Source organism: Heterodontus francisci, chromosome 7 (assembly GCF_036365525.1).
Source record: "Heterodontus francisci isolate sHetFra1 chromosome 7, sHetFra1.hap1, whole genome shotgun sequence".
NCBI classification, from domain to species: domain Eukaryota; kingdom Metazoa; phylum Chordata; class Chondrichthyes; order Heterodontiformes; family Heterodontidae; genus Heterodontus; species Heterodontus francisci.
In genome coordinates, this window is record NC_090377.1 from 91,450,095 (window position 1) to 91,463,997 (window position 13,903).

Below are 13,903 nucleotides of genomic sequence, written 5' to 3' on the forward strand. Positions count from 1 at the left end.
CATAAGTGAGTCTTGTTACAATTGTACAGGGCTTTGGTGAGACCACACCTGGAATACTGTGCACAATTCTGCTCTCTGCATTTAAGGAAGGATATACTTGCATTGGAGGCAGTACAGCAGAGGTTCATGAGATTGGTTCCTGGGATGAGAGGGTTGTCGTATGTTGAGAGGCTGAGTAAATTTGCCTTAGACTGTATGGAGTTTAGAAGAATCAGTGCTGATCTCATTGAAGCATACAAAATTCTGAAGGGGCTTGATATGGTAGATACAGAGGTTGTTTCCCCTGGCTGGAGAATCTAGAACACGACGGCACAGTTTCAGGATAAGGGGCTGATCATTTAGGTCTGAGATGAGGAGAAATTTCTTCACTCAAAGGGTGGTGAATCTTTGGAATTCTCTACCCCAGAGGGTTGTCGGTGCTCGATACTTGAATATATTTAAGGCTGAGATAAACAGATTTTTGGTCTCTCAGGGAATCAAGGGATATGGGGATCAGGTGGGAAAGTGGAGGTGAGGTCTAAGATCAGCCATGGTCGTACTCAAAGGTGGAGCAGGCGAGAGGGGTATGTGGTCCAGTCCTGCTTCTATTTCTTATTTATGTTCTTAAACAAAACCATCTTCAACTGATAATCAATTATTTTGACTGCACCACAAAATAGGTCAAATGGAGGCCTACAACACATTTAACTTCACTCTTCCACAATGCCTACTCTGCAGTTATCATTAGACCATCTAATTTCTTTTGCCAATCTAGTATCCTGTTCTCAGCATCCCAATTGCTTTGTCGATTGCTACTCTATTCCACAGTGATATGACATATTAAATAAAGAGTACACTAATGCCCCCAGATCGCTTACAAATTCACCTTTAACTATTCATCACTATTCACAGCACATTACCCATTTTTTTTCCCCCAATACTGAACAGGGACAGCCAACATGTACTAAAAATAAAAAAAATTTAAAATCGCTAAGTACAAAGATGCAAGTTGTATCTGATTCAGCATGCAGTTACCAGAATTAGGCTCACAAATACAGCACTGGTTAATCACTTTGCTGCATTCATAGGGCACAAGGGGAGAGCCAACTGTGTAACAGCCCCGACAAACAAATTTTTCTGCAGCACCTGTGGAAGAGCCTGTCACTCTTGAATTGGCCTTTATAGCCACTCCAGGCACTGCTCCACACACCACTGACCACCTCCAGGCGCTTACCCATTATCTCTCGAGATAAGGAGGCCAAAGAGAGAAAGAGAGAATTCATAGGAATGCACTTACTATGCAAATTCCTTACTTAGAGATATATGTGCTTAATTATCCATTGCAACATAATATATTATTAAAAGAAATAAAAGTTTCAACCTGCAGCCAGCAAACTGGCAACAAACAATAAAGCTTGTTGCGATATGGTTAAACTATATGTTGCTATTTTGACTGATAAACAAATTAAATGGTTCCAGAGTTTTGCCTCTACTACCATACCTGCAGTTTGCAACTAAACTGACTAGATTTGTTACATAAAGTATAACTGGCAAAGTTCATTACATAATGTGGCATGATTAACCATTCTAAAGAATGCTTATCATGAATTTGGTGTTATCTAACCAAAAATTGGTGGTCAATGCATGTAAAATAATAAGACAACTAATGGGCTGAAAAAGTTTTCTATGGTTTAAACAAACATTAATATGTGATTAATTAGCATAGTTATAACACCTATCAGGTTAACTAATTTTCCAGGAAGAGGTTATATTACATATTAAACATAATGTTATTTATGGAGACTGTCTTCATTACATATATAATCTTTTTTACACATGTATGACAGTGATTGTTTACCATAGTCAGTAAAACTGCAGATTGTTGCTAGTTTGCCAAATAAAATTGCACATGGAAAAAAAAACACTATTCATAATTATTCAAACGAAGAAACCATGCACATTTCAAAGTATTACAATTGATCTTTTTCAATGTATATGCTATAAATATTCACACTAAAGTTCTAAACGACTTGCGAATTGTTAACTTTTTTAAAAAGTGCCAACTCAAAAGTCCATTTGGTTGTTGAGGCATGATACGCTGACTGTTGGCAACTGCCAATAGTAGACGTACAATATAGATGAAATATCTGTACCAACAAGAATAGCAAAAATGTTAATAAATTGTCATGTTTGGCGAGTCATGGGCCAATTAGGGCCTTTCAGCATAGATCTGTAAAGGCAAGATCTGCTTTACTAATTTATATGTTCCACAAAATGATAAAAATTTTTAGTGAATGAACTGTGACAGACTCTTCCTAAGTCAGTCTGGAAGGTAGAGCAAATATAGACCTGTTAAGGCACAAGCGAATAATGCAAGGCTGGATTGCATCTATTTTAATGCAAACAGTCTTACAAGGAAAGCAGATGAATTGAGGGCATTGATTAACACATGGAAATATGATATTATTGCTATCACAGACACATGGTTGAGGGACTGGCAGCTTGATATTCCAGGGTATAGAATCTTCAGGTGTGGCAGGGGGAGGGGGGGGGGGGGGGTATAAAAGAGGAGGTGGCATTGCACTGTTGGTCAAGCAGTCAATTACTGTAGTAAAGAGGGATGATATCTTAGAAGGCTCCTCAAATGAGGCCATATGGGTAGAACTTAAAAATAAAAAAGGGGTACTCACTTTTCTGGGAATGTACTACAGGCCTCCAAACAGTCAGGGAGAGATAGAGCAGACATGTAGGCAAATCTCAGAGTGGTGTAAAAATGATAGGGTAATAATAGTTGGGGATTTCAACTTTCCCAATATTAACTGCGATAGTCTTAGTGCAAAAGGCTTAAAGGGGGCGAAATTCTTAAAGTGCATCCAGGAGAGCTTTTTGAGCCAGCATGTAGAAAGTCCTACAAGAGAAGGGGCGGTACTGGACCTAATCTTAGGGAATAAAGCCGGACAAGTGGTAGAAGTGTCAGTGGGGGAGCATTTTGGGGATAGTGACCATAACTCTAAGATTTAAGGTAGTTATGGAAAAGGACAAAGATGGACCAGAAATAAAGGTTCTGAATTGGGGGAAGGCCGATTTCAATATGATAAAACAGGATTTGGCCAAAGTGGACTGGGAGCAGCTACTTGTAGGAAAGTCTACATCAGACCAGTGGGAGTCATTCAAAAAGGGAATGGGGGAGTTCAGGGCCAACAAGTTCCCGTAAAAGTGAACGGTAGGGCCAACAAGTCCAGGGAACCCTGGATGTCAAGAGATATAGAGGTTTGGATAAGGGAAAAAAAGGATGCTTATGGCAGAGTCAGTGGCCCTACAGGAGTATAGAAAGCGTAGGGGGGGGGGGTACATAAAAAAAGAGCAAAGAGGGGGCATGAAAAAACTCTGGCGGATTAAGGAAAATCCCAAGGCGTTTTATAAGAATATTAAGGGCAAAAGGATAATCAGGGAAAGAGTAGGATCCATTAGGGACCAAAGTGGCAATGTGTGTGGGGAGCCGGAGGACGGAGGTGAGGTTTTAAATGATTACTTTCCATCCGTGTTCACTATGGAGAAGGACGATGTCGGTGTAGAGATCAGGGAGGGGGATTGTGATATACTTGAACAAATTAGCATTGAAAGGGTGGAGGTATTAGCAATTTTAGCAGGCTTAAAAGTGGATAAATCCCCAGGCCCAGACAAGATGTACCCAGGCTGCTATGTGAAGCAAGGGAGGAGATTGCAGGGGCTCTGACACAAATTTTCTTATCCTCTCTGGCCACAGGAGAAGTGCCAGAAGACAGGAGGACAGTGAATGTGGTACCATTACTCAAGGAGGGTAGTAGGGATAAACCAGGCAATTACAGATCAGTGAGTCTAACAACAGTGGCAGAGAAACTATTGGAAAAGATTCTGAGGAACAGGATTAATCTCCACTTGGAGAGGCAGGGATTAATCAAGGATCATCAGCATGGCTTTGTCAGGGGGTGATCATGTCGAACAAATTTGATTGAATTTTTCAAGGAGGTGATTAGGTGTGTAGATGAGGCAGTTGATGTGGTCTACACGAACTTCAGTAAGGCTTTTGATAAAGTCCCACATGGGAGTCAAGAAGGTAACAGCTGATGGGCTCCAGGGAAATTTGGCAAATTGGATCCAAAATTGGCTTAGTGGAAGAAGGCAGAGGGTGATGGGCGAGGGTTGTTTTTGCAAATGGAAACCTGTGACCAGTGGTGTACCGCAGGGATCGGTGCTGGGACCCTTGCTGTTTGTAGTGTACATTAATCATTTAGACGGGAATATAGGAGGTATGATCAGCAAGTTCACAGATGATACGAAAATTGGTGGTGTCATAAATAGTGAGGAGGAAAGCCTTAGATTACAGGACGATATTGATGGGCTGGTAAGATGGGCAGAGCAGTGGCAAATGGAATTTAATCCTGAGAAGTGTGAGGTGATGCATTTTGGGAGGACTAACAAGGCAAGGGAATATACAATGGATGGTAGACCCTAGGAAGTACAGAGGGTCACAGGGACCTTGGTGTACTAGTCCACAGATCACTGAAGGAAGCAGCACAGGTAGATAAGGTGGTTAGGAAGGCATAGGGATACTTGCCTTTACTAGCCGAGGCATAGAATATATAAGCAGGGAGGTTATGATGGAGCTGCATAAAATGCTAGTTAGGCCACAGCTGGAGTACTGTGTACAGGTCTGGTTGCCACACTAAAGGAAGGATGCAATTACACTGGATAGGGTGCAGGAGATTCACCAGGATGTTGCCTGGGCTGGAGCAATTCAACTATGAAGAGAGACTGGATAGGCTAGGGTTGTTTTCCTTAGAGCAGAGAAGGCTGAGGGGGGGGGAACCTGATTGAGGTATACAATATTATGAGGGGCATAATAGGGTAGATATAAAGAAATGTTTTCCCTTAGCGGAGGTGCCAATAACCAGGGGGCATAAATTTAAGTTAAGGGGCAGGATTTTACAGAGGATGAGAGGAAAACATTTTTCCATCAATAGGGTGGTTGGAATCTGGAACACACTGCCTAAAAGGGTGGTAGATGCAGGAACTCTCACAACATTTAAGAAGTATTTAGACGAGCACTTGAAATGCCATAGCATATAAGTTACAGGCCAAGTGCTGGAAAATGGGATTAGAATAGATAGGTGCTTGATGGTCGACATGGGCACAGACACGAAGGGCCTGCTTCTGTGCTGTATAACTCTATGACTCTACTGGTTGATTCACTGGTAACAAGAGAGCAAAGGCTAATGAATATTACTGGAAGAACGAAGGAAGTTACAAGAAATATTTTAAAACGTGGAATATTTTACAATCAATTATTGAGACAGGCATTTAAAATGCAATTGGATCCATATTTGGAAAGAATCAAAGAAACAGTACTACAGTAGAAGAGTCTGTACTATTGCAGACCCAATAAGCCAAAAGACAGCTTTTTGTGCTACCATTTCTACAATGACAAAGATTTTTAATAGGAACTACAAAGAGAAAAAAATAGGGGACTATAAAGGAAAGGACTTGCATTTATATAGCACCTTATACAACTTCAGGATGTCCAAATGCACTTTAGAGCCAATTACTTTATTTTAAAGTGCAGTCACTGTTGTAATGTAGGGAAACATGGCAGCCAATTTGCATACAGCAAGCTCCCACAAACAGCAATGACATAATGATCAGATAATCAGTTTTATTGATGTTGGTTGAGGGATAAATATTGGCCAGGACATTAGCACTCCCTTGATCCTCTTTGAATCGTGGTGTCTTTTATTTCTATGTGTGAGAGCAGATAAAGCTTTGGATTTCCTCTGGCTGCATAGAAGTGACAGTCTACATCATGTGCTCAAGTGTCTGGAATCGGGCTTGCACATACAACCTTCTGACTCAGAGGCAAGGATGCTGTCACCAAGCTAAGACTGACATCTTGGCTGCTATAAAAAGTTCTCAGCAGTAATTCTGGGCTGTTATATCATCAACTTTTTTGGGGGGTACAGGGTCATAGTGGTTATGCTTCTGAATTAGTAATCCAGAGGCCCTGACTCTGGATTGGACACAAATCTCACCACAGCAGTTAGAGAATTTAAATTCAATTAATTAAATTTTAAAAATCTGGAATAAAGTTAGTGTCAGCAACACTGACCATTAAACAACTGGATTGTCGTAAAACCCATTTGGTTCACTCAATGTATTTTGGGAAAGGAAATCTTCCATCTTTATTACCTGTTCTGGCCTATTTGTGACTCCAGACCCATAGCAATGCGGTCAACTCTTAACTGTCCTCCGAAATAACCCATCGAGCCCCTCAGTTGTATTCAAAAAGGTGGCTCACGACCACCTTCTCAAGGGCAATTAGTGATGGGCAATAACTGCTGGCCTTACCAGTGGCGCCCACATCCCTTGAAGGAAAAGAAATTGCTGAAAACTTCAGTCTCGCTTTAGAAGTGCAGTCACTGTTTCCCAACTGACTGTTTTTCTGCTGAACCCTCATACAATTAATTCTAAAATCCACATGAAAAAAAGATGTCAAAATAGGAGATGCCTTTTTCCTTACCTCAAGATTAAATGAGCGCCCGGTTCTTCTGTAATGTAAGGCTTATGTGAATCATATACCATAGCTTACCTTGACTGCAGACCAATAATCCATGAATACAGGATTTTGAGAGAATTCATAACAAAAGATTTTCATTTTCTTTACTTGATATACTGTTCCTTCAAGTAATGTTTCTACAACAAAACAAATTACGAATGTTATAAATAATAACAACAAGGCTTCACATAAACTTTCACAGAACTGTTACAGCACAAAAGGAGGCCATTTGGCCCATCTTGCCTGCACTGGCTCTCCGAATGAGCAATTCACCTCGTGCCACTCCCCATAACGCTGCAAACTCTACCTTTTCAGATAAGTCTAATTCCCATTTGGAATGCCTCGATTGAACCTGCCTGCTTCACCCTCTCAGGCTGTGCATTCCTGATCTTAACCACTCACTGTATGAAAAAGTTTTTCCTCATGTCACTTTTGCTTCTCTTACCAAATACTTTAAAATCTGTGCCCTCTTGTTCTCGATCCTTTCAAAAGTGGGAACCGTTTCTCCTTATCTACTCTGTCCAGACCCCTCATGATTTTGAACACCTCTATCGAATCTCCTCTTCACTTCTCTAAGGATAACAGTTCCAACTTCTCCAATCTATCTTCATAACTGATGTTCCTCATCCCTGAAACCATTCTCATGAATCTTTTCTGCACTCTGTCTAATGCTTTCACATCTTTCCTAAAGTGCAGCACCCAAAACTGGACACAATACTCCAACCGAGTCTGAACTAATGTCCTATACACATTCAACATAACCTCCTTGCTGTTGTACTCTATGCACTGATTAATAAAGCCTTGGGTACTGTATGCTTTACAAACCGCTCTCTCAACCTGTCCTCCCACCTTCAATGACTTATGCACATATACCCCAGGTCCCTTTGCTCCTGCACCCCCTTTAGAGTTGTACCTTTGATTTTGTATTGTCTCGCTATGTTCTTTCTACCAAAATGAATCACTTCACATTTTTCCGTATTGAACTTCATCTGCCACTTGTCTGCCCATTCCACCAACTTGTCTATGTCCTTCTGAAGTACACTATCCTCACAGATCACAATTGTTCCAAGTTTCATATCATCCACAAATTTTGAAATTGTGCCCTTTAAACCATTATCATTAATATATAAGGAATAAAAATTGGCATAGATTTCTAAGTACTGTATACTTAATAGTACTCCCAATTATCTCATTATTGTACTTTATACGTTGTAGGACCATTTACATTGTTGCCCAGTTATGGGACAGGTACACAAACTGATCATTCAGAACACTCCCCTGTATTTATCACATGACTTCCACTTTTCCAAAAGCCCACTGAAGGCCAATTTGGAAAACAAAGACCCAGTCTTCTGCACATGTTTGAAAATAAGAACGATTTGATTCTTTAGCCATAGCTCAGTTGGTAGCTCTCTCACCTCTGAGCCACAAGGTTGTGGGTTCAAGTCCCACTCCAGGACTTGAGCACAGCAATCTAGGTTGACATTCTAGTACAGTACTGAGAGAGTGCTGCACTGTCAAAGCGGACATCTTTTGGATGGAATGTTAAACCGAGGCCCGATTTGCAACATTAGATGGACATCAAATATCCCATGGCACTATTTCGAAGAGCAGGGGAGCTATCCCCGGTGTCCTGGCCAATATTTATCCCTCAGTCAACATCACAAAGAGAGATTATCTGGTCATTATCCCATTGCTGTTTGTGAGAGTTTGCTGTGCAGATATTGGCTACCACGTTTCCTACATTACAATAGTAACTACACTTCATAGAAGTATTTCATGCTGTAAAGAACTTTGGGATGTCCAATGGTCATGAAAAGCAATATATAAAAGCAAGCTTTTTTTTATTCCCAAAATATACTTTATTCATAAAAATCTGTAAAAATTACATTACCAGTTTCAAACAGCACCAAGTCAAAAAATACAAACAGTGCAAAGGAGGTCCATTTGCTTCATTACAATGAGTTGCCTCACAACCCTTCCATTTCACATTTATCATGCCAATTACATTTTTACATTTTACAGCAAATGAAAATTTTCCTGATACAGTTCGAGGGGTTTCCCATGGATCCAGCCCCTCAGTTCAGCTTGGTGGGGGGACCTTACACTGTGGTCTTTCCCCATTGAGCCTTTGCTGCGGCTGCCCCAAGCTTTAGTGCGTCCCTCAGCACGTAGTCCTGGACCTTGGAATGTGCCAGTCTGCAACATTCGGCGGTGGACAACTTTTTGTGCTGGAAGGCCAACAAGTTTCGGGCAGACCAAAGGGCGTCTTTCACTGAATTGATAGTCCTCCAGCAACAGTTGATGTTTGTTTCGGTGTGCGTCCCTGGGAACAGCCCGTAGAGCACAGACTCCTGTGTTACAGAGCTGCTTGGGATGAACCTCGACAAAAACCACTGCATCTCTTTCCACACCTGCTTTGCAAAGACACATTCCAGGAGGATGTGGGCAACCGTCTCTTCCCCACCACAGCCACCGCGGGGGCATTGTGCGGAGGGGGCGAGACTTTGGGCATGCAGGAAGGATCTGACGGGGAGGGCTCTTCTCAGCACCAGCCAAGCTACATCTTGGCGCTTGTTTGAAAGTTCTGGTGATGAGACATTCCGCCAAATGACTTTGGCGGTCTGCTCGGGGAACCATCTGACAGGATCCACCCTCTCCTTTTCCCGTAGGGCCTTGAGGACATTCCGTGCAGACCACTGCCTGATGGATCGGTGGTCAAAGGTGTTTTCCCGCAGAAACTGCTCCATGAAGGATAGGTGGTACGGCACGGTCCAACTGGATGGAGCGTTCCGCGGCAATGTGACCAGGCCCATCCTTCGCAACACTGGGGACAGATAGAACCTCAGCACGTAGTGACACTTGGAGTTTGCGTACTGGAGGTCTACACACAGCTTGATGCAGCCGCACATGAAGGTGGTCATCAGGATGAGGGCCACGTTGGGTACATTTTTCCCACCCTTGTCCAGAGGTTTCAACATCGTGTCCCTCCGGACCTGGTCCATTTTAGATCCCCAGATGAAGCGGAAAATGGCTCGGGTGACTGCCACAGCGCAGGAGTGGGGTATGGGCCAGACCTGCATCACGTACAGCAACAACGCGAGCGCCTTGCACCTGATGACCAGGTTCTTACCCACAATGGAGAGAGATCGCTGCCCCCACAAGCTCAACTTGTGTTGTACCTTGGCTACTCGCTCCTCCCAGGTTTTGGTGCACGCCCCGGCCCTTCTGAACCATATCCCCAGCATCTTCAGGTAGTGTGACCTGACGGTGAAGGGGACAAAGGATCGGTCAGCCCAGTTCCCAAAGAACATGGCCTCGCTCTTGCCGCGGTTAACTTTGGCTCCCGAGGCCAGTTCGAACTGGTTGTAGATGCTCATCAGTCTGCACACTGAGAGCGGATCCGAGCAGAAGACGTCGACATCATCCATGTACAGGGAGGTTTTAACCTGGGTGCCTCCGCTGCCTGGGATCGTCACCCCTCTTATGCTCGCATCCTTCCTAATAGACTCAGCAAAGGGTTCAATACAGCAAACAAACAAGACAGGGGAGAGAGGACAGCCTTGTCTGACTCCAGATTGGATTGGGAAACTTTCCAATTCCCACCCATTGATTGAGACTGCGCTACTGATGTTTGTTAGAGCAGTTTGATCCAATTGCAGATTCCCTCCCCAAACCCCATTTTGGAAAGCACGTCCATCATGTAGGTGTGCGATATCCTGTCAAAAGCCTTCTCCTGGTCCAGGCTGATGAGGCAGGTGTCCACCCTCCTGTCCCGCACATAGGCGACCGTATCCCTGAGTAGCACGAGACTATCGGAGATCTTCCTGCCGGGTACAGTGCAGGTCTGATCAGGGTGAATCACCAACTCCAGAGCAGACTTGACTCGACTGGCTATGACTTTGGACAGAATCTTGTAGTCAACATTAAGCAATGAAATGGGCTGCCAATTTCTGATTTCTGCCCTCTCCCCCTTCCGCTTGTAGATGAGGGTGATGATGCCTTTCCTCATGGATTCTGACATGCTGCCAGCCAGGAGCATACTCTCGTATACTTCCAGCAGGTCCGGGCCGACCCAGTCCCACAGGGCCGAGTACAACTCGACTGGTAAGCCGTCGCTTCCGGGAGTTTTACTCGTCTCGAAGAACTCGACGGCCTTTGTCAGCTCGTCCAGAGTTAGCGGCTTGTCCAGTCTCTCCCTCCTGCTGTCATCTAAGACCTCTGTGATAGATGACAGGATGGAGTGGGAGGCTCTGCTGTCTGTTGGCTTCGTGTCATACAGCCCAGCATAAAAGGATTTGCTGATCCTTAGTATGTCGGACTGCGAAGACGTTACTGAGCCATCCTCTTCCTTCAGGCTGCTGATAACAGAGCTCTCTCTGTGTACCTTTTGGAAGAAGTAACGCGAGCACGTCTCATCCTGCTCGATGGAGCGGACTCTGGACCTGAAGATGATCTTGGAGGCCTCTGTGGCAAAGAGCGAGGCCTGCTGGCTCTTTACCTCTTGGAGGTCCTCCTTGACCTCGACCCCCATCGACTGCAGCCGGAGCAGATTTTGCATACGTTTCTGGAGTCGGGACATTGCCCTCTGTCTCTCTCTCACCCTCTGAACCCCTTTGCGGATAAAGAACCTCTTGATGATTTCCTTGATCGCTTCCCACCAGTGAACTGGAGACTCAAAGAGGGGTTTCACGGTCCTCCAACCTTTGTACTCCCTTTTGAGTTCCTCAACGTTCTCTGGGGTCAGCAGTGTAGCATTGAGCTTCCACATCTCTCTGCCAACCCGCTGGTCGTCCTGTAAGTGACAGTCGGCCAGTAAGAGGCAGTGGTCGGAGAAGAACACCGGCTTGACGTCGGTGGATCCGACCGTGACAGCACGGGATACAAACAGGAAGTCAATCCTGGAACGGGCAGACCCGTCCGATCTTGACCATGTGTATCTGCGCTGCGCTCCGTCTGCAGGTTTGCTGAAGACGTTGTGCAGTTTGGCATCTTTAACTGTTTCTATTAGGAATCTGGACGTAGCGTCCAGTTTGCTGTCGTCTCTGCCGGATCGTCCAGCCGCATCGATGATGCAATTGAAGTCACCGCTTAGGATGACCGGCCTGGACGTCGCCAGCAGCAGTAGGAGCTGCTGGAAGATGGTCAGCCGCTCGCTGCGTTGTACCGGGACGTACACGTTGATCAACCGGAGCTGAGCGTTGTTGTACATTACATCTGCTACGAGGAGACGACCGCCCACCACCTCCTTAACTTCGGAGATGGTGAAGTTACCTCCCCGCAGCAGAATACCGAGGCCGGAGGAACGGCAATCATTACCCCCTGACCAGATCGATGGCCCGTGGGACCACCATCGCGACCACTGCCTGTAGGTGCTGAGGTGTGGTATTCTACACTCCCGCAGAAACAGTAGGTTGGCTTTGACCTTGGCGAGGTAATCCAAGGTTGAAACACATCGCGTAGTAGATTTAATGCTACGCACATTAATGGAAGCAATCCTTACACCCATTTTTTTTTAAGTTAGTTGTTGCTTCCCATACCATTTGTCCTCGCTAGTCCCAGTCCTTCGGGATGTTCCTGCATACCCATCGTGTGCGCAAGCTGTTGCACACTAGTTGGGCTCAGAAACCCCTCCTGGTTTTTCATACAGGGTTTGTTCCACTGGGGTGACATCAGTGGAGGGGGGGGGGGTCTTGTAGACAGCAAGGATTGGGTTGTCCTCTGCTGCTTCCCTCTGTTGCTCCTCGAAAACATCACTGCTCCCGGCTTCCCGGAGCTGAGGTACGCAGATGTGTCTTTGCTCTCGGTGTCCCGGAGCTGGGATGCGTTGGCCACGTCGTTATGTGTGGCGCTTTGGGGTTGGGGAACGCCAGGCCCATCACAGCTTCCAGTGCCCGGGGGCTGGGGGGCTTTATCTTCCATCTCCTTGGAGTTCTGCCGCCTCTTTTGAAGGGGCCGTCGTTCCAGCATTTCCCCGTCCAGTGAAGAGGAGCTGTTGTAGTCCGTCTCAGAAGGTAGCCTCCTCTTGCCACTGGTTTGGTTGTGGTCTGTTCCGCTTTTGGATGTTTTTTCTTTGTGGTTTTCCTTTGTACCACTTGCCGCTGACCTGTTTGTCCATCTGCTGCCTCCTCCTCCATTGATTCTGTCTGTGGAGGAGGGGTTTCCAGGTGCAGGGTCACTGGTTTCAGCTGCCTCCCCTTTCTTCTCCTTCTCAGGTTGAAGTTCCTCACTGCGGAGAAGGTTGCTTGTCTCCTTTCGAACACCGGACGCCTTCGTCGAACCTTCTCCCGGCCTTTCCTTGGACCTTGCCGCCTGAGCATAACTGAGGCAGCGGTTGGGGCAGGTTTTGTAGAGGTGGCCTGCCGCACCGCACAAGTTGCAACACTTAGTCTGCTTACAGTCCTTGGTCTGATGGCCTTCCTCCTTGCAGTTCTTGCAAACAACCGTGCTGCAGTTTGCTGCCACGTGACCAGATTTGCCACAGGTGCGGCGAACTCTGGGCTGCCCAGCGTAGACCAAGAAGCCTCGACTTCCCCCGATAGCGAAGCTGGAGGGAGGGTGGATAATGGCTCCACTGCCATCGACCTTGAAGGTGACCTTGACCTGCCGCTTGCTGGTCCAAATCCCAAAGGGGTTCTTGACATCAGTGCTGCTGCCAGCCACCTCGACGTACCTGGCGAGAAAGGCGAGTACATCCACCACCGGAACATGGGGGTTGTAGAGGTGAATCGTCACCACCCGGTCCCGTCGTGACGGAAGCGTGAAGAGCAACAGTGGCGCCCGGTCCCCTTTCACATTGAACGCCTTCAGGAACTTGATGCATCCCGCCACATTCTTGAACATCACGTCGAAGTATCCACTGCTGGGGAAATCCTGCAGGCAGAAGATGTCCGTAGCTTGAAATCCACAGCAATCGAGGAGGATTTTCTTGATGAGGAAGGTGCGATCGACCGGTGCATCCCCTTCCTTGTCCTTCACGACCACCCGAACGGTGTTCCGCACTCCCTGGCCTGAAGCTCGAAGATTGGTTATAGCCATTTTACTCAAAGCCTACCCAAGATCAAAAGGCAATGATCATGGTCTCTTCTCTGCCAAGTAAGCACTGATAAGAACAGATACTACACTTGATCTTAGCCAAAAGGCCGAGAATAAATCAATAAGTGTCCTCCCAACAACAGCCAGGACATTTCCAGGGAGCTTTACACAGGGAGCGGCTCTTTCAATAAAAGCAAGTCTTGTTTTCAATTAAAATTAGGAACTTGTGTTTATACAATACCTTGCATCACATCTCTCAGAATGTTCTTCAGCCCATCACATCTAATTTGTAGCACTTTC

The 13,903-nt window shown here is 45.6% G+C and overlaps 1 protein-coding gene and 1 pseudogene across 2 annotated transcripts in view; both read right to left on the reverse strand.

Annotated features, from left to right (window-relative positions):
* nemp2 (nuclear envelope integral membrane protein 2) overlaps positions 1-13,903 on the reverse strand; it is a 69,698-nt gene that overhangs the window by 47,225 nt on the left and 8,570 nt on the right. For both annotated transcript variants that reach the window (XM_068035642.1, XM_068035643.1), the window contains exon 2: positions 6,602-6,705. In XM_068035642.1, coding sequence (XP_067891743.1) covers positions 6,602-6,705 — 104 coding nt within the window. The remainder of the gene's footprint in view (positions 1-6,601; positions 6,706-13,903) is intronic.
* LOC137372440 (U2 spliceosomal RNA) lies at positions 13,592-13,722 on the reverse strand (annotated as a pseudogene).